At 36.3% G+C, this 21,756-nt stretch overlaps 1 protein-coding gene across 1 annotated transcript; it reads right to left on the bottom strand.

Moving 5' to 3' along the window:
- Nucleotides 1-384: 384 nt before the first annotated feature.
- Nucleotides 385-3,835, bottom strand: LOC146894683 (olfactory receptor 8G50-like). The gene is made up of 3 exons (XM_087905927.1): nt 2,915-3,835; nt 2,311-2,343; nt 385-783 (listed from the first exon to the last, which is right to left on the bottom strand). Exons 1-3 carry the CDS (start codon nt 3,833-3,835, stop codon nt 385-387), a joined length of 1,353 nt encoding a protein of 450 aa, XP_087762053.1.
- Nucleotides 3,836-21,756: the final 17,921 nt, after the last annotated feature.

Below are 21,756 nucleotides of genomic sequence, written 5' to 3' on the forward strand. Positions count from 1 at the left end.
CGCTGGCCACCAGGTCCCTGAAGGTAGGGTACCTTTTCTTTCTGGACACTGTCGATTTAAATGTCCCACTTTGCCACACTTAAAGCAGGCACCTGAAGCCGCTCTTTTCCCTTGTGTCATTTGAACCACTGCTGCCACTAGGCCAACATTTGTAAGTGGCCCTCCTAACTCTCTGCAAACTTTCATCCATGCTTCAAGGCCTCGGCTTTTGTAAGGGGTTATAGCAATCCTACATTCCTTTGTGCATTGTTCATATATCAGCTGTTTTATCACTGGCATAGCCTGATCTGGATCTTCAAAGAGTCTGCCTGAAGCTTCAACCATGCGAGTGACAAAGTCTGAAAATGGCTCAGTGGGGCCTTGCAGGATCCTAGTAAGATTGCCTTATAATTCCCCCTGGTTGGGCAAGGCTTTCCAGGCCCTGATGCCAGTTTTATTAACTTGTTCAAAGACTTGGGCCGGGTACCCAGTCTGCTGATTGGCAAAGCGACCCTGGCCAAGTAGCATGTCCCTATCCCAAGCATGGTTCCCTGCTGCTTGATTGTTGGCCGCCTCCTCATTTGCAAACTCTACTAAAAAGGCTTTCCAGTCTAGATACTGCCCTGGGCTTAAACATGCGCGTGCAATTCCGCTCCAATCGCTGGGTGTCATGCAATATCGGTTCAGGGCTTCTACCTGTGCCACCGTGAAGGAAGCACTGGTTCCATAAGTCCTTACAGACTCAGCCAAGGACTTAATCACCTTAAAATCTAGGGGTTCTTGGTATCTATTCCCTTGTGGATCCTGAAACACTGAACAGGCTAATCGCAGCTCAGTTCTTACAGACTTCCAGACTCCTGGACAAAAGGTGCGTCCAGAGCTGCCCTGACTTCTTTCCACATAAGGTGAGGGGTCAGAGGGTGCTATGAGGCAAGGTGACGGAGTTCTTGAACTTCCCTTTTCCTTTTTTCTCTCTTTTTTTCCTCAATTTTGCTCTCTGGAATCTCCTTACGAGTTCCTGCAGTTCCTCATCAGACTCCGTCAATTCTGGGTCTCCCTCTTCTGACTCTTTGAATTCAGAGAGGTCTGGGTATAATTTTCTCTGCTTCTGATAGTTCCTTTCACTGTTTGCCTTCTCTGGTTTTTCTGATCTTTCCTCTTGCATCATTTCTAGGGTTGCTTGCCCCTTATCTATCGCTTCACTGCAGTGCTGGTCTTCCAGACAGCCCCTAATTAGCTTCCAGACCGGCCTAACCCTGCCCCTAAATTTCCCTTGTTCGTATGCAAAATCCAAGTCTCTGCCTAGTTTCTCCCACGATGATATTGATAGGCTTCCAGAATCAGCAAACCAGGGTGCGATGATCTTACACTCACTCAGGAACCTTTCCAGGGTACTTCATTTTATTTTTAAATCTTTTGAAAGTAACAGCTAGTTGAGAGCTAGAAAAATTGTGTGCGAATGATTAGCACCCATAATTATGCTATCTCCCTATCTACTTTCGTTTCAACAGACTATGAAACCGCTTTTCACTCTCTCCTTCGTATGAAGCAGAGCAGTAAAAGTTCCCCATTTTACCACGGTCACTCTCTCTTTACTATGCAGAGAAGAGTGATTAACCTTGGAGACTTCCTCAGTGCACTGCCCTGAGCCGCAGAGAGTTCTGGGTCCTTGTCAAAATGAGTTTCCCAGGTTTTGGCACCACTTGATGCCTCCCTCTCAACCAACAAGACAGACACAACAAAGACTCTTCTCTCTGGTCTTTTATTCAGGAACCTTAAACATTCTTCTGAATAGTGAACAATGAATGGGAAAAGCCCGCTCGCTGCTTGAATACCCTCTGGGTAGCCAACCCCAGCAAGCCACGTGGGAAGTGCGGATAGGCTCAAGTACGCATAAGCAAGCCTGATTATTGTTTTGGCCATAAATGGAGACATAAATGTTTATGGTTAGAGAGCTCCCACTGATCAGGGGGTGAAGAGCGGAAATCAGCACCATTTTTAAGGCACAGAACAAAGCAACTCTTTTTTAAAGTAGTTTCAAAGTATCCTTTTCTGATCTCTAATTTTCATTCAAAATTGCTCATGAGTTAATGAGTGAGGTTTATTATTATTCAGAAAAAAATATCAATTTTATCTTTCTCCCATGTGAATGGGTGATGCAAATAGATGCTACAATGAAAACTATAACTTCTGACCCTGATACTCAGACAAGTAAGATTGAAAACAAAATAACTTAACTCTATATTAAGAAGAAATATGACTATATAATTATAGTAAAATTAATATTGCACAGATAACCATGAAAGGCATTGTGCCTCCCTTCCTGTTTACCATTGCTTTTCTGACTTGAGATATTGGAAACACCTTGTGGGTGGGATGATGATTGAACCTGTGCCCTGATGACATATGCACTAATATTGTACTGTGTACTGTTCAATAATCAGAGTTACACAATATTTCTATTTCATAGCATTTTATTACAATTGCTCCACTTATGAAATGTCTGATAGTATTTTTGAATCAATTGATAATTGGACAGGAGGACCTTCTAAAAATCCTTGAGGTAACAAAGAAATATTGCAGAAATTTATGTATACCAATACTAATAAAGTTGTTTGGCTTGCCTAAACAGAGCTTTGATCATATATGCAAATAAAACCAAACTAAAAAGGCTGAGGGGATTTAGGATGATGTAGGTGATGTATGATTCTATCTTGAATAAATTCTGGTTATACAAAAGAGTAGCATTTCTCCATGGGTATAAAAGTGAGAATCAACTTCTAGCTTTGGTACCTTTTTTTCAAACAATCATGTGCTAGCAACAGACTCACATCTAGTGTTACTACATCCTGTGTGTAGACTATATCTTTCAACAAACTGAAGAAGTTATACTCCACTGCTAATGAAAATCACTCTTGGTTGAGTGGAAACTTACCTTTTGAATTAATTTTTTTAGGGCTACATTGACATCTTTATTTCTCAGGCTGTAGATCATGGGATTCAACATAGGCACAACAATGGCATAAAACACAGACGACAATTTACTTTGCCCAAGGGAGCTGATTGACGATGGCTGAAGATACATGAAAGCTGTGGAACCATAAAAGAGAGCAACAGCCAAGATGTGAGAGCTGCAGGTGCTAAAGGCTTTGCGTCTTTCCCCGGGGGAATGAATGTTAAGGATGCTGATAATGATGAAAATGTAAGAACCAAGAATGGTCATAGCTGGTATAAGAATGTAAATTGAACCAAGGGACAATGATAGTACTTCATTGATAAAAGTACTAGAACAAGAGAGCTCCAGTAGTGGGGATAAATCACAGAAGTAATGCCTTACTATATTAGACTTACAGAAGAGCAACCTTGCCATGAAGAAAGCTGGAGCTGTAGCACTAATAAATCCCATACCATATACCCCAGCAATCATCCACAAACAGACTTGATAGGACATGGTTACATTATAAAGCAAAGGTTTAGAAATAGCCACATAGCGATCATATGCCATTACAGCCAACATGTGACATTCTGAAATAGCAAAAGCACAGAAGAAGTAGAACTGAGCCATGCATTCTGGGTAGGAGATGACATTCTTCTCTGTCACAAAGTTTAGCAGCATTTTGGGAGTAATGACAGTCGACTGACAAAAGTCAATACAAGATAGACTGTTGAGTAAATAATACATGGGTGTGTGAAGCTGAGAACTAAATATAATCAAGATGATCATTCCAAGATTTCCCGAAACTGTAACCAAATAGACTCCTAGAAAGATGAGGAATAGGGGCAATTGGAGTTCTGGATTGTCTGTTAACCCATCAAGGATGAATTCCGTCACTGTGCTTTGATTTACTTCTTCCATTTTCTTCTGGAAACTCTATGTAAGAAGGAAATTTTATATAAAGAAGAAAATTTTGAGTATTGAGTATTGATTCTCCTATCACTCGGTGAATTTTAAACATAATTCAAAGATTTCCAGGTATATCCAATCAGCAGACCTCCTCTTTTAAATCTAAGCAGTAGGATATTGTGTAGTCCTGGAAAAAGAAATATACAAAGAAATAATCAAACAGATGATTGCATACTTATGACTTTGTCAAAAGCACTATGTGTACTGGTACCTATATCCTACCACATGCAAACCATACTAGTACCTGTTATAGAGTGTTCCAAGTATTTTTCATATCTTTGTACCTGGTACTATTAGCACCTGGTACTAATACACTTGGTACTATTACAAAATATTTCATATGTGCTTAAGTAAAAACATTATCAAAATACATCACTAGCCAAACTCAAATTGACAGCAGATAAATTTAAGTATTGGACATAATTGTTCACAATAGTTTTCGTCTCATTCCTACGTATCTGTGAAATATCTGCATATTTGCAACTATATAAAATGATAAAATGTTTTGCATTTTTACAATGATTTCTTGTTTTATGTGTGTTGCTCTTTGTGATTTACTTTAAGCAGTTAATTGTTTTCTCATACCTTACATTACTGTGGTCCCCAAGCATTAGACAAGGAGACCACAGCTAGTGAAATCAGTAGACCAACATCCAGCATGCAAGGCTCTGGGGGCCTTATTTTCAATAGTCACTGTTATTTCTGTAAAACCTTGTGAAGTCGAGTGTCTCTCTTTTTTCATAGTGGGATTCTTCCCAAAATATCCCAGCCAAATATAAATCATTCATTGAGCATAACATTTTACTGTACTGGCAACTAAAGGATGTATTCCTACACTGTGGGCTGAGATGTGAAACCATTCACTCAGTCAAACCTTGTTTCCATACTCAAATCTACATAAAACTTACCCCCCACAAATATCCTTTATGGCAGGACATCAAACTAGGAGAGGAACCTTGCAAATAGACCACATAAGAACTTGAAATGACAGTCACTGAGTGGAGGAAATAGCTTGTTTGCCTTTACTGATAAACAAGACCAGGTTGTCCAGAATTCTCTAACAGTCAACTCGGGAGAGAGTAACCTACTAACTTTTGCTCTACTGTAACAAGCTATTAATATTCTGTATTTAACTCTACCTCAGTTTCATTTGACAAAAGATTTTCATCTTGAAAATTAACTGCTTGTGCCTTTACCCCTAGAAATACAGGGAAAAATATTGGCTCACTAAATCAGCCCCAAAGGAAGGAACTGTTTCTCAAATAGGAACCAGGTAATATAGTACCCTGCTTGGCCTAGGGTCAAGTATCATTGCTTTAATCCTGCATTTTATTCTGGTTGTCATGATAACCACAAACACAGAAATGGAAAAAGAAGCAGAAGTGCTCAGAGAATGCAATTGCACTGCTACGTTTTTCTTCCATTTTTCTATATATTTATCAATTACAAACGTCTAGCTTACCTAATGTAACAAATGTACTTAACACAAATTTCTTCTCCATCTCTTAGAAATTATAGTCATTCCTCTATTTACCTCTTTATCAGATATGCCCGGGCACATCTCAGACATACACCCTTGTCAGTCTAATATATCTTGTCCCTAAGAAATGCATGTTTGTTATCATTGTTATTTGCCAAAAATTGATAACTGTGCCTGTATGGGAATATAAACAGAAAATTCTGAGGGAAAGAGAGATTATTGCGAGAACTTCTAAAGAACATTGAGAAGATATATGTGAGCTGACTTATTTCTTTCAAACTCAGATAACTTTAGTCAGATTTGCCTGCTATAGTGGTCCTTCTGAATCCTGAAAAGATTATGGGGCTCTCACCTCATATAAACCTTCATATTATATCAATAAAGTATGAATTTTTGTCAGATTATACATTCTAGAAGTTGGTCAATTTTATTAATGAATAATCAAGTTTATATGTCGATGTTGATTTTCCATGTTACATTTTGCATTTTGTTTACCATGACAAATTATTTATTTCATGATATTTTTCTTGAATATTTTTCTGTTCTTTGGATATTATTGTTTATATAAGACAAGGGTTCACTCTGTATCCCAGATTGACCTAGAACTCACAATCCTCTTGCCTATTAATTCCCATGTATCAGAGTAAGTTTTTAGGCAAAACGTCAGTTAGTGTTTCAAATTTAATTCATTTTAGCCTTTTCATTTGCTAAAAATATCCCCTGAAATTCCACTTGAATATGTCTCACAAGAAACAAAACATCAAATTTATTATAATATCTCAATGAAAATATGTCATAATGTTCATCATTCCACAGATACGTTAACTTTACTAATTTTATGCTTTTTCTATAGTTTTCTTATCTTGAAATGCATTGTGACTTTACAATTTTTATTGAACCTACTCTGAAATTGAATCACAGAGAATTTCTTACTAAGTATATTTGGTTAGTTTATTATAAATTTTCTTTTTAATTCGAACATTGAGAATGACCTACAATGTGTTTTGATCCTATTCAACACCTCACTGAAATCCTCCAGTTAGAACCCCCTTTGTGTCTTCTTTTTCCACACATAATGCCATTTGTGATGCCCATGAATTGTTACATATGGAGCCTTCCACAAGAGTATGGTTAACTTACCAGGGAAAACATTCTTAATGAAAATTAGTCTTTCTCCTTCAGCAGCCATCAAATGTCAGGAGCTTTTAAGTTAGAGGAGGAACTTCCTGACCAGTTCCCCTCTCAATGCAGAGATTTGGTATCTCTTGAGCTTCCTCAGAACTTAGGCATAGGACTGCCATCACTGTGAATTCATAAGTGCATTTGTCCTTTTGTGTCTTAAGGACTTTGTTCCCTAGGATTCATCGATCACCTTGGGTTAATGGGTGTCCCAATTTGGAGTTATTAGGCAGTGTGATTTCATCAACTCCTGAAAAGTTCGCAAACTCTTCTCAATTTATTGGTCTTTCCAGTTCTCATCTGTTTGACTTTGTTACTGAAAGTATCCTGTACTTGGTCACAGAGCATGGAGATATCAGGATAGTACTGGCTTATAAGTTTCATCCTAATTGACTACCTTACACAATGTTGGAAGTTACCTTGTACACTATCAGAGGAGAAAAATGTTCAAAAATCTTATCCAGTTGTGCACCTTGTGGACTGGCAAGACATTCTCATTAGTACATTAGTGGCATGAACATATAGGAATATTGAACAATTTTCAGCTCTACAAGATGAAACTAATATCTGACAATATTGTCAGGATAAGAAGCTCTTGATCTTGCTGCCCATAAATACACTGCATTTGCTTATGACTATTTCATTTGTCTATTTTTAATTATTTTGTATGTATATTCCATGTACACAATGAGCTTTTTGCTGCTGTTATACTATCTATTGAGCAAAGCACTGTAATGCCTACATAAAAATTCTGATTAACTTTTTTATATTTTAATTATTAAAACTTGAGTCACATCTTTTCTCCCTAATATATGATGTATTTTCTATTTGCTAATATACAGTTTGAAGCCTATTGTAGCTTATTAAATGCATTGCCAATAGTTTTGTAGTTATTAGTCTTTGTTGTCATTTAACTCTGTATTTTGATTTTATTAACATGTGTCCTTATATTAAAAACATTTCAATTGAATTTTTAAGATAAAAGAAGCAATAAATAGAATAAATTATGAACTAGTAGGCAGAAAATATCTAAATTCAAAACAAATTCTAATAAAACATAAAAAAATTTATACTCTGGATCTTCTAAGCAGTCCTGGGAGAACTTAAAGAAAAATTTTAAGAAATGAAGCACTCATCATAAAAATAAAAAGAAATGTATAATACTCTACTTAGTAAAAAAATAAATGAAGGCTCAAGTGTTATGCCAAAGATTTTTATAATACATTTAGTGGATTTCACATATAAAGTAATAGCTTTTAAGACACTAATGAAGTACTTAAGCAACTTTGTCTACTTTGAGTCATTTCAGAATTGACAGGAAAAATAAATATAGCATTATATTAAAAATTGTGTGTCTTAAAAAGTAACAATACCTTCTGACTGGGAGAAGATCTTCACCAACCCCTCATCAGACAAAGGTCTGAATTCTAAATATACAAAGAACTCTAGAAACTAGACACTAAAACTCTAACTAACCCAATTTAAAAATGGGGTGCTGAACTGAACAGAGAATTCACAACAGAAGAACTTCGAATGGCCAAAAGGCACTTAAGTTCATGCTCTACCTTCTTAGCAATCAGGGAAATGCAAATCAAAACAACTTTGAGATACCATCTTACACCTGTCAGAATAGCAAAACTCAAAAACACCAATGATAGCCTATGCTGGAGAGGATGTGGGGTGAGGGGAACACTCATCCATTGTTGGTGGGAATGCAAACTTGTGCAGCCACTGTGGAAATCAGTGTGGCGGTTTCTCAGGAAACTGGGAGTCAACCTCCCTCAGGACCCAGCAATTCCACTCTTGGGAATATACCCAAGAGATGCCCTATCATACTACAAAAGCATTTGTTCAACTATGTTCATAGCTGCACTATTTGTAATTGCCAGAACATGGAAAAAACCTAGGTGCCCCTCAATAGAAGAATGGTTAAAAAAGGTGTGGAACATATACACATTAGAGATTTACTCAGCGGTAAAAAACAAAGGCATCTTGAATTTTGCATGCAAATGGATGGAAATAGAAAACGCTTTACTGAGTGAGGTAATCCAGACCCAAAGAGAGGAATATAGTATGTACTCCCTCATAAGTGGATTCTAGCCATAGTTAAAGGTCTTTGAGCCTATAATTCGTGATCCTAGAAAAGCCAAATAAGAACGTGAACCTGAAGAAAATCATATGGTTATCCTACTGGATATTGGAAGTAGACAAGATTGCCAGGCAAACTTGTGTGTACGGGGAGTGGGGGATGGAAGTAAGGGGAGATGGTTAGAGAGAAGGGAGAGTGGGAGGATTGGGGATGGCTTAGGGGAATGGGATGGAGGGGAGGGAGGAAGGAAGGATATGGGATCAGGGAAGTATATATCTCAACTAAGGGAGCCATTTTAGGGTTTGCAAGAGACTTGATTCTAGAGGGGTTCCCAGGCCCAAGGAGAGGTCCCTAGATTGTTCCCTGGGCAGCAGAGAAGAGTGTGCCTGAACTGGCCTTGGCCCATAACCATACGGATGAATATTTTGCATATCACCATAGATCCTTCATATGGCAATGGATGGAGATAGAGACTAAGACACATGTTGGAACACTGGACTTAACTCCCTAGGTCCAAATGAGAAGCAGAAGGAGGGAGAATGTGAGCAAGAAAGGCAGGACCAGAGGGAACCTTCATCCGACGATAGATGGAGATAGAGATGGAGACCCACATTGGAGCACTGGACTGAGCCCCCCACGGTCCAAATGAGGAGCAGAAGGAGGGAGACCATGGAAAAGGAAATCAGGACCTCGAGGTGTGCATTCACTCTCTGATACAAGGGGACTGATCGAATGAGACCTCACCAAGGCCAGCTGGACTGGGACTGAATGAGCATGTGATCAAACCGGAGTCTCTGAATGTGGCTGACATGGGGGCTGACTGAGAAGTCATTGACAATGGCACTGGGTCTTGTTTTTTCTGCATATACTGGCTTTTTGGGATCCTAGTCTGGTTGGATGCTCACCTTCGTAGACCTGGAGGAAGAGGGGAGGAACTTGAACTTCCCACAGGGCAGTAAACCCTGACTGCTCTTAGGACTGAAGAGGGACAAGGAGAGGGAGTGGGGGGAGGAGGAGAGAGAGTGAGGGGAATGGGAGGGTATGGGGAGGAGGGGAGGAAGTGGAAATTTTTATAAACAAATAAATACATAAATTTGAAAAAAAAAGAAAATCTGGAAACTCTGGAAGTATGTAATGTGTAGTACAAAACTTTCTTCTTGAATCTGTCTGTGTGTAACCTTCATATGCAATATTTGCAAGTATTTTAATTTCATTTTATAAAGAGTGTAATTATTGTTGTTTTTATTATTATTATTATTTTAAATGATATGCATGTGTATTGGTGTATGTAATGGCACACATGTGAAGGCCACAGAATAACTTTGGAAAGCTTCTCTCCTTCAACCATGTAGATTGTGAGGATTGAATGCAGGTCATCAGCATTGTGTGGCAAGTGCGTCTATCCTCTGAGTCAACTTCTGTATCCAGTAAGTGCCCTAATGTTTTAGCAGCTTTTAAATCAGATGTAAAGCTATTAAATGTAACCTAATGAAAATCATGGGCACCTTTAAGTATGAAGTGAAAAATTCCCTTAAAGAAATGGAAGAACACTCACTACTGGCTCCCCAGACCATCAGCCCCAAAGCAGGCTGAGTTGGGTGGATCCTAGGACCCTGAAGATGGAAAGAAGTGCTGGGGACAAGACGGAATGGGGGAAAATAGAGAAAATCAGTAGTCAGAGAGATGCCTCACTGAATGTCAGAAATGATTAGGGAATTGGAAGGTGCCTGTCCTCCCTATCTGGGACTGTCTGGCTGGGCACACATACAAATTTATAGAACAAAACTTTCCCAACCTAAAGAAGTATATTCATATGAAGGTACAATAAGCTTACAGAACAACAAACAGACTGGACCAAAAATAAAAAAAATAAATAAAAAACCCATCACCTAGCCATATAATAATCAAAACAAAAAACATACAAATAAAGAAAGAATTTTAAGAGCTGAAGGGAAAATGATCAAGTAACATATAAAGGGAAACCTATCAGAATTGCACCTGAATTCTGCATGGAAAGCATGAACGCCAGAAGGTCTTGGATAGATGTGGTGGACACACAAAGAGACAATGGATGAATGCCCAGACTACTATAACCAGCAAAACTTTCTTTTACCATCAATGGATAAAACAAGATACTCCATGACAAGGACAGATTTAAACAATACATACCCACAAACCCAGCCTTACCGAAAGTACTAGAATAAAAACCACAAACCAAGGAAGCCAACAACACCCATAATAACAAAGGAATCTGACAACCCTCCACCAGCACAACTCAAAGAAGGGAAACACACAAACACTACCACAAAAACAAAACCGGAGTTAACAACCATTTTTCATTAATATCACTTATTATCAATAGACTCAATTCACCTATAAAAAGGCACAGGTTAAAAGAAATGGATATGAAAACTTCTGTTTTCAAAAACAGAATATGAAAACAGCATTCTACTGTTTAAAAGAAACACACCTCAACCTCAAAGACAGACACTACCTCAGAGTAAAGGGTTGGGAAAAGCTTTCCAAGAAATAAGTGGGTGTGGCTACCCAAATAGCCAACAAAATTGATTTCAAACTAAAATCAATCAGAAGAGATGGAGAAGGACACTTCATACTCATAAAAGAAACAATTCATCAAGATGAAGCCTCATTTCTGAATATCTATATTCCTAATACAAAAGCACCCACATATGTAAAAGAAACATTACTAAAACTCGAATACACATCAAACCTCATGCACTAAGAGTAGGAGACTTTAATACTCCTCTCTCACCAATGGACAGATCAACCAGACGGAAACTTAAGAGAGAAATAAGAGAACTATCAGAAGTATTGAATCAAATGGACTTAGGAAACACCCGTAGAACATTCCACCCAAACAAGACAAAATATACCTTCTTCTCAGCACCTCATAGATTCTTCTCGAAAATTGATCACATACTCAGTAACAAAAAAAAAATCCACAGATACTAAATATTTGGAGTAACCACCTGTGTTTTCTGGATCTCCAGGGAGCAATGTTAGAATTTAACAAGGAAACTACCCCCAGAAAGCCTAAAAACTCATGGAAACAGAACAGTCTACTACTGAATCACCCCTGGATTAAGGAAGAAATAAAGAAGGAAATTAAAGTCTTTCTTGAATTCAACAAAAGTGAAGAAACAACATATCCAAACCTATGGGACACTATGAAAGTAGTGTTAAGAGGAAAGTTCATAGCACTTAGTGTCTACATAAAGAAAACAGAGAAAGTTCACATTATAGACTTTCCACCTGAAAACTCTAGAAAAAAAATGAAGCAGCCTCACCCAGGAGGAGTAGAAGACTAGAAATAATCAAACTGAAGGCTGAAATCAACAAAATAAAAACAGAATACAATTCAAAATATCAATGAAGCAAAGAACTGGTTTTTTGAGACTATCAACAAGATTGACAATCCATTTCAAAACTAATTAAAAGGCAGAGAGAGAGAACACACAAATTAACAAAATCAAAATTAAAAGGGGGACACTCCACAAAATGGGAAAATGTAAAAGAAATGGACAATTATTTTAGATAGATACCATATACCAAATTTAAATCAAGACCAGATGAGCAATTTAAATAGACCTATAAGTTGCAAGAAATAGAAGCTGTCATCAAAAATGTCTAAACCAGGTAAACCCAGGGCCGGGTGGTTTTACTGCAGAATTCTACCAGAACTTCCAAGAAAAGCAAATACCTATACTCCTCAATGTGTTTCACATAATAGAAACAGAAGGGCCATTGCCAAAGTCTTTTTATGAGGCTACCATTACACTGATATCAAAACCACACACAGACTCAACCAAGAAAAAGAATTACAGACCAATCTCACTCATGAACCTGAATGCAAAAAATATCAATAAAATACTTGTAAACCGAATCAGAGAACACTTAATAAAAATCATCCATCATGATAAAGTAGGATTTAACCCAGAGATGCAGGACTGGTTCTACCTATGATAATCTTTCAATGTAATCTATAATACAAATAAACTGAAAGATAAAACAACAGGATCATTTCACTAGATGTTGAAAAAGCATTTAACAAATTTCAACACCCATTTATGATAAAGGTATTGGAGATATTAGGGATACAAGGATTATATATAAATATAATAAAAGCAACATGTAGTAAGCCGAAATCTAACATCAAATTAAATGAAGAGAAACTCCAAGTGATTCCACTAAAATCAGGATTAAGACAAGGCTGTCCATTATCTTAATATCTCCTCAACATAGTGCTTGAAGTTATAGCAATAACAGTAAGACTACATGAGGAGATCAAAGGAACTCGAATTGGAAAGAAAGAAGTCAAACTTTCGTTATTTGCAGATGTATGATAGTGTAAACAAGGGACCTCAAAAACTCTACCAGAGAACTCCTTTCACTCTTAAATACCTTCAGTGATGTGGCTAGATACAAGATCAACTCAAAAAAAAAAAATCAGTTGTCCTCATATACACAAATGATAAAGAAGTTGATAGGAAAATTAGAGAAACATCACTTTTCACAATAGCCACAAATAGCATGAAGTATCTTGGGGTAACACTAACCAAGGAGGTGAAAGACCTATATGACAAGAACTTTAAGTCTTTGAAGAAAGAAATTGAAGAAGATAACAGAAAATGGAAAGATCTTCCATGTTCTTGAATTGGTAGGATCGATATAGTAAAAATGGCAATCCTACCAAAGGCAAACTATAGATTCAATGCAATCCCCATCAAAATACCAAGAAAATTCTTCACAGACTTTGAGAGGATAATAATCAACTTTATATGGAAAAAAACCCCAGGATAGCCAAAAAACCATATACAATAAAGGTGTTTCCAGAGGCAGTGCAATCCCTGAGATCAAGCTCTATTACAAAGCTACAGTAAAGAAAACAGCTTGGTATTGGCATAAAAATTGAGACATTGACCAATGAAATCTAATGGAAGACACAGATAATAATTCACAAACCTATAAACACCTGATTTTTGACAAAAAAGCTAAAATTGTATAATTGAAAAAAGAAAGCATATTCAACAAACATGTAGAAGAATAAAAATAAATCCATATCTATCACCATGCTCAAAACTCAAGTTCAAATGGGTTGAAGACCTCAACATAAATTTGACCACACTGAACCTGATATAAGAAAGAGTAGGAAGTAGCCTGCAATACATGGGCACAGAAGATCACTTTCTATGTATAATCCCAGTAGCACAGACAATAAGAGCAAAAATAAATAAATGGGACCTTCTGAAAATGAGAAGCTTCTGTAAAGCAAAGGACACATTCAATAAGACAGAAAGGCGACCCACTGAATGGGAAATCTTCACCAAACTCATATGAGACAAAGGTCTGATCTCCAAAATATATAAAGAACTCAAGAAAGTAGACATTAAAATTCTAAACAACCCAATTAAAAAAAAAAACAGGGTACTGAACTAAACAGAATTCTCAACGGAATAATTTCAAATAACCAAAAGATAGCTAAGGATGTTACATATCCTTAAGTAATTCAAATTAAATTAAAATCAAAACAACTTTAAGATACCATCTTACACCTGTCAGAATGTCTCAAATAAAAACACCAATTATAAATTATGCTGGAGAGAATGTTCAGTCAGGGGAACACCCATCCATTACTGGTGAGAATTTAAAGATGTGCAACCATTTAGAAAATCAGTGTGGCAGTTTCTGAAAAAATTGGGAGTCAACCTAATTCAGAATCCAACAATACCACTCCTAGGAATATATCTAAAGAAAAGCCCAATCATACTACAAAAACATTTGTTCAGCTATGTTCATAGCAGCATTGATTGTAATAGCCAGGATCTGGAAGCAACCTAGATGTCCCTCAATTCAAGAGTAGATAAAGAAAGTGTGCACATCTCCACTTTGGAGTACTACTCAGCGGTTAAAAAAAAAAAAGCAATGACATCTTGAATTTTGCATGCAAGTGTATGGAAATGGTAAACACTATCCTGAGTGAGATCACCCAGACCCAAAAAAATGAATATGGTATGTAATCACTCATTAGTGGACTCTAGCCATAAACAAAGGACATTAAACCTATAGTTCACAAGCCTAGAGAAGCCAAATAACAAAGTGAACCAAAGAAAAACATATATAGATTCCCTTGTAAGTTGGAAGCAAACAAGATCGCCAGGAAAAGTTGGGAGTATGAGGATGGGTGTAGGAGTGGGGATAGGGTTGGAGGAAGGGGAAAGGGAGAGAGAGAAGGGAGAAGGGAAAGACTGGTGAGAGTTTGGAGGAGTCAGAGGGTGGAGATGGAGGAAAGGCATATATAGAAGCAGGGAAGAAGACATCTTAATTAAGGGAGCCATTTTAGGGTTGGTAAGAGACTTGGCTCTAGAGGGGATCCCAGGTGTCCACGGGGATGTCCCCAGCTAGGTCCTTAGACAGCAGAAGAGAGGGTGCCTGAACTGGCCTTGCCCTGCTATCACATTGATGATTATCTTGAATATCACCATAGAATCTTCGTCCCATGATGAATGGAGCTAGAGACCCTCATCAGAGCAACAGACTGAGCTCCCAAGGTCCAATTGAAGAGCAGAAGGAGGGAGAAGAGGACCAAGGAAGTCAGGACCATGAGGGGTTGGTCCACTCACTGGAACAGTGAGTCTGATCTAATGGGAACTCACCAAATCAAGCTGGACTGGGAGTGAACGAGCATGGGATCAAACTGGACTCTCTGAATTTGGCAATGTTGGTGGACTGAGAAATCATTGATAACGGCACTGGGACCTGTTTCTACTGCATGTACTGGCTTTTTGGGACCCTAGTCTATTTGGATGCACAACTTCCAATACCTGGATTGGGGGTGGGGCCATGGACTTCCCACAGGGCAGGGTTACCTGCCCTCTCTTAGGAGGGAAAGGAAGGGAGGAGGGTGAGTGGGGGAGCAGGAGGAGAATGGGAAGAGAGGAGGATGTGTAAATTTTTGAATGGAAAAATAAAAAAAACCTATTATGAATATGAAATATGAATTAATTTATTTTTCAATGTTTTTATTCATCAAAGTTAACAAAACTAATTTCAATAATAATACAATTTACCAATGAAAATTTTAAACATGTACATGAAAGAATAAACCTGCTGCCCTTTTTTACATTACTCTTAGACTTGGTCACAAGGGAAAGCTAAATCTCCACAGAACAGCTCCAATTTTATTTTTTACTTTTCCCATGGTAATATCCACAGCTGTAAATAATTTGTTCCTATTCTATTTCAGGATTTATTGAATATTAGTATATTAACAACTTTCCATATTATAGACTCAGATACAAAGTTAATCAATTACATTAATTAAGCCAGTGCCATTACCTCATCTCTCGTCTTTGTATTTGGAAGTTATGTTATATTGTAGACAGACTAGTAGCTTGTACAACCATTAAATATATTCAAAATAATCTATACATCTCTTAAATTTATTTGATATAGAATTTTTTACTCCAATGTAAACTTGACAGTTATGAATCTCTTCATGATGCTTGCAGACATCTGCACAGCATAAAGTATCATAATAAAAATGTACAATCATAAAAGGCCCAAAATGTACATTCGGCAGGCACTAAAATAAGTAAAATCAGCCTAATTTCATGCTTCAAAGACAGTTTCTAGCATTGTTCTCCTCCATCCATTTTTTGCTTTGCCCCAGCTCTCTCCCATTCACCATTTCCACCTAAATATTTCTGAAGTACTAAGGAAATGACAATGACCTCAGGTCATTGCCCCAGTAAAAAAGTAAAATGACATCCACTCTGATTAAAAGGACTCAGATTTTAAATCTGGAGTGTTATATTTGTTGGAATTGGACTCCAAATATGTGATAAATTTTGCAGATTAACAAAGATGTCAGGTAAAGGCAATAAAAATTGCTATTTAATTGATTAATACTGCAAACTGATGGGTTTAGGCTAAGTACAGAAATCTAACAATTCTCATAGAATTGTTTTACAATAAGCAAAAATTTGAGCTAATTCCCAATCATAACATTAGAAAATGCATCACCTCTACTGAGTTAATGAATTATTTTATATGCTAATTATTTTATATTTTCATCTTTCATAAAATGTTTTACTATACAATTATTCAAATGTATATAGATTAGATAGGGTTCTCTAAAAATTTCTTTTGTTTAGATATCAACTTATGGTCCCCAATGATCATCAGGACAAATTGAAAATACAAAGTATGTTAAACTTAAGATTGTTTGTTTCAAATTAGTTACCAAACCAAAACTAAACAGAAGAAAGAGTATGATTTTGTCATTGGATGCAATTGCTTGATTTACTGTCATTATAACAGGATCACAGATTAAGAGGGTTTTATGGAGTCTAACACTACGAAACTCTTTCCTTTTAGAGTTAAATTTGAGTCAATTATTTCACATTTCTCAGAGCAAGATGTACTTCCTGTGGCCCGCAAGCCTTCAAAGTTACGTCAAAGATAAAAATAACCAGGGAAATGTATCCACAGACAAACAAAATTCATAAAAATTTAAAACCTTAACTTGGGATAAACAAATTATAGGGCAGAAAACATTTCTTCATGTGCAAGATAAATGATTTGATGTAATCCATATGAAAACACCAAAGCATAAATCCTTACTAGGTCAAGGAAGTTCCTGCATCCCTGAAATGATGCATAAGGAGATGAACATCTGAAACATCATTTATACATAAGCAGTGATTAAAGTGTAATAAAAAATTCAAAAAAAGCAATAGACATTCTAGTTCAAAGGCATACAATTAAAACAACAGGAAAGATTCAGCATGTGCTGAGGTGCAGAGTTTAGTCCTCATTCTCCTGTGAAAAACTTCATGGTTCCCATTAGAAATCATGACCCTCTTTACTCAGGCCATTATGCTGTAATTTTAATGTCATTGTCTACGTGTTCAAGAATTTAGAAATTTATGCACAGATGCATGCCATCTGTGTGGTGAAGACAATGATATATATCCCTCAAAAAGGTACAATGGCAGAACAAAAGTAATTCAGAATATATGTTTTCTAAAGTAATGTGGTGAGTTCCTGGGACTCTATTATATGCTATGGAAAGTAAATGGAAAGAGCTTCATCTACTGTGTGACATCTAAGATATTTAAGTATATTAATATTAATTGAAATAAAGAAATTAGGAACTTATTCCTGGGCATAAAATGTGTTCAGGCAGTGATGTAGACAGACTACTACAATTTGTACATCCAATTTTTTGGCAGATATTTACTTCCTTTTAAATCTTCATTAAAATTGAACTGACTGAACCTTCCTACGAAATAATAAAATTACTCCACTAGTAACAGAATAAATGAATCTAGTTAGTAGTATAGTACAGATTTTGACTGATTTCTCTCGACTCATGAATCACTCTCTTTTTCTCTAACAGTTTTAGCACAAATTTTATTTCCCACCCTCAAAATCTGTAATACTGATGTGTTCGACTTTTTCAGTCATCACTGCTGAGGAGCGAAGGACCTGTACTTAGTCTCAGAACTACTTTTGATGCTGATATAATCTTAGGTTAACAACCCCTAGAACTTCTTCAGCTCTAAAGTTGGCAACAGTCTCACCTTTTGCAATCACCTGAACAGTTCTGCCTCCTATCCTCTGAAAGTATATCTTAGAATTAATATGGCCATTATATACGCCAACACCAAATAACATAATCACATAATCTCCAAGGACTTCCAACTGTCACGAAGAAAACCCTAGGAAGGGAAGCAAATGATATATCCCAGCTGGTTAATCTTATTTTCTATTATCAAAAACAGTCTCTATTGGTGGTAAAGATATATTTAGAGATGCCATCTGAATTAAAACCAATATTTTGACAAAAGAAATCTCAATAGAATTTGAGATTCTATATTTTTTATAAGCTACTAGATTGTGTTGTTTTTCCCAGCAAAGGAAATTAAGAACATTAAATAATTGGTAGTCTCCTGGCCTATACTCAATTTTTCATTCAAAGTTAATCATTATTTTATGAATGGGACATGATCATTAAGCAGAAAACAACTTTCCAATTTTATCTTTTTTCCTAGTGAATAATGATACAAATACATGATACAGAGAAAGAAATGGCTTTTGAGTCTGAAACTCAGAATGGAAAGAAGAAAAGAAAGAAAGAAAGAAAGAAAGAAAGAAAGAAAGAAAGAAAGAAAGAAAGAAAGAAGGAAAGAAAGAAGGAAAGAAAGAAGGAAAGAAAGAAAGAGAGAAAGACTCCATAACTCTATATTAAAAAGAAATATAAATTAGAACAATCACTCTTTGCAATGAACACTTGCAGATAAAGATATATGGACAAAGGGGTTTACTTCATGTCTCTTCTTTAGTTTTTCCTTTCTTTCTGTTAATTTTTCTCTACCAGGGAGATGGAGGCAGGCTGCAAAAGCATAGGGCAGATATGCAGAAACAGAAAATGAATGGTATCAAGATGTATAATGTGAAGGTCACAAAGCATAAATAAAAAAGAAGAAGACATAAGTGTATAGAATTATAGGTAATTAAGGAGGAATCAGAATATAGTATGAAGAATATTGTAGAGATGAACTCAAAAATGTGTAACACCTCCATTTCCATTTACCATTGACATTCTAGTTTAAGATAGCAAAAATACCTTGTGAGTAGGACTAGAAGAGAACCTGACCTCTGCCTTCATGAACACCAATATAGTGCTGTATACTTTTCAATAACTAGAGTTACACAGTATTCATATTGAATAACTTATTTTTAAATCTTTTTTTAGTATTGATTTTATTGAGCTAGACATTTTTCTTGTTCCCTTTCCTCTCCCCTGTCCTTCAACCCCCTCCCATGGTCACCATGCTACCAATTTATTAGGAGATATTGTCATTTTCTACTTCTCATGTAGATTGGATCCATGTATATCTCTCTTAGGGTCTTCATAATTGTCTAGATTTTCTGGGATTGTTACTTGTAGGATGGTTTTCTTTGCTTTATGTTTAAAAGCCACTTATGAGTGAGTCCATTTGGCTTTCTGGGTCTCAATACGATGTTTTCTATCTCCATTCATTTGCCTACAAATTTCAAAATGTCGTTATTTTATTTCTGCTGTGTAGTACTTATTTTTTTTCTGATGAGTAGTACTTTATTGTGTAAAAGTACCACATTTTCCTTATCCATTCTTCAGTCGAAGGATGTTTAGGTTTTTCCAGGTTTCGGCTATGACAAACAATACTTCTATGAACATAGTAGAGCATATGTATGATTGAACATCCTTTGGGTAGATACCCAAAACTGGTATTGCTAGGTCTTTAGGAAATTTATTTCATAATTTTCTGAGAAATCACCATACTGATATCCAAAGGGGCTGTACTAATTTGAAATCCCACCAACAATGCAGGAATGTTCTCTTTACCCAACATCCTCTCCAGCATAAGTTGTCATCAGTGTTTTGATCTTGGCCATTCTTACAGGTGTACGATAGAATCTCAGAGTTGTTTTGATTTGTATTTCTCTGATGACTAAGGATGTTGAACGTTACCTTAAGTGTCTCTCAGCCATTTAGATTCCTCTGTTGTGAGTTCTCTGTTTAAGACTGTACTCCATTTTTATTGCACTATTTGTTCTTTTGATAACCATTTTCTTCTGTTCTTTGTATATTTTGAAGATCAGTTCTCTGTCTGATGTGGGGTTGGTGAAGAATTTTTTTTTTTTACCATTTTGTAGGCTGCTGTTTTGTCTTGTTGACCATATCTTCACTTTACAGAAGCTTTTTAGTTTCAGGGGGTCCCATTTATTGTATCTGTCAGTGTCTGTGCTACTGGAGTTATATTTACCAAGTGGTCTCCTGTGCCAGTGTATTTAAGTGTACTTCCCACTTTCTCTTCTATGAGGTTCAGTGTGGTTGCCTTTATGTTAAAGTCTTTGATCCACTTTGACTTGAGTTTTGTACATGGTGATAGATATGGATCTATTTTCATTTTTCTACATGTTAATATCCAGTTATGTCAGCATCATTTGTTAAATACGCTTTCTTTTTCCATTTTATATTTTTTTGCTTTTTTGTTAAAATTCAGGTGTTCTTAGGAGTGTGGATAAATATCTGGGTCTTTGTTTCAGGTTCATTGCCTTTCCTGTCTGTTTAATTCCAATACCAGTTGTTTTCAGTACTGTAGTTCTGTAGTAGATTTAAAGTCTAGAATTGTGATGCCTCCAGAAATTCCTTTATTGTACAGTATTATTTTGGCTATTTCAGATTTTTGCATTTCCATATGAAGTTGAGTTCCATTCTTTCAAGTTTGGTAAAGTTTGGTGGAATTTTAATGAGCAGTGCACAAATTTGTAGATTGCTTTTGGTAAGATTGCTATTTTTACTATGTTAATTCTACCTACAAAAGAGCATGGGAGATCTTTCAATTTTCTGGTGTTCCTCAATTTCTTTTTTTCAAAGATTTAAAGATTTTGTCATACAGGTCTTCCACTTGTTTGTTGAGAGTTACTCCAAGATATTTTTATACTATTTGTGGTTATTGTGAAGGGTGATATTCTCTCCTTTGTTTCTCAGCCCTTTCATCATTTGTGTTTAGAAGGGCTACTGATTTTTTTGTGTTAATCTTGTATCCTGCTACATTACTGAGAATGTTTGTGAGGTGTAGAAGTTCCTTGGTAGAATTTTTAGGGTCACTTATGTAAACTATCATATCCTAAGCAAATAGTGAGAGTTTGATTTCTTCATTTCTGATTTGTTTCTTCCTCTGTTTTCTTATTACCATAGCTAGGACCTCAAGAACATTATTGAATAGAAATGGAGAGAGTAGACAACTTTGTCTTGATTTTGATTTCAGTGGTCTCGGTGACAGTTTATTTTTTTTTCCATTTAGTTTGATGTTGGCTGTTGGCTTGCTCAATATTGCCTTTATGTTTAGGTATATTTCTTGCATCCCTTCTCCCTCTAAGACCTTTATCATAAAGGAATGTTGTATTTTGTCTAAAGTTTTTCAGCATCTAATGAGATGTTCATGTGGTTTTTATTTTTAAGTATGTTTATATGGTGGATTACATTTACAGATTTTTGTATGTTGAAACATCCCTGCATCTCTGGGTCGAAGCTGATTTAATCAACCCAAT

This window comes from Myodes glareolus, chromosome 4 (genome assembly GCF_982192425.1).
Source record: "Myodes glareolus chromosome 4, mMyoGla1.1, whole genome shotgun sequence".
NCBI classification, from domain to species: domain Eukaryota; kingdom Metazoa; phylum Chordata; class Mammalia; order Rodentia; family Cricetidae; genus Myodes; species Myodes glareolus.

Coding starts and splice junctions, on each gene's coding strand:
- LOC146894683 (XM_087905927.1), bottom strand. CDS start 3,835: ATGGAAGAAGTAAATCAAAGCACAGTGACGGAATTCATCCTTGATGGG. Junction 2,344..2,914: donor TAAAAAAATTAATTCAAAAG/GTAAGTTTCCAC, acceptor CCCACCCACAAG/GTGTTTCCAATATCTCAAGT. Junction 784..2,310: donor CTCAAGTCAGAAAAGCAATG/GTAAACAGGAAG, acceptor TCAGTGTTTCAG/GATCCACAAGGGAATAGATA.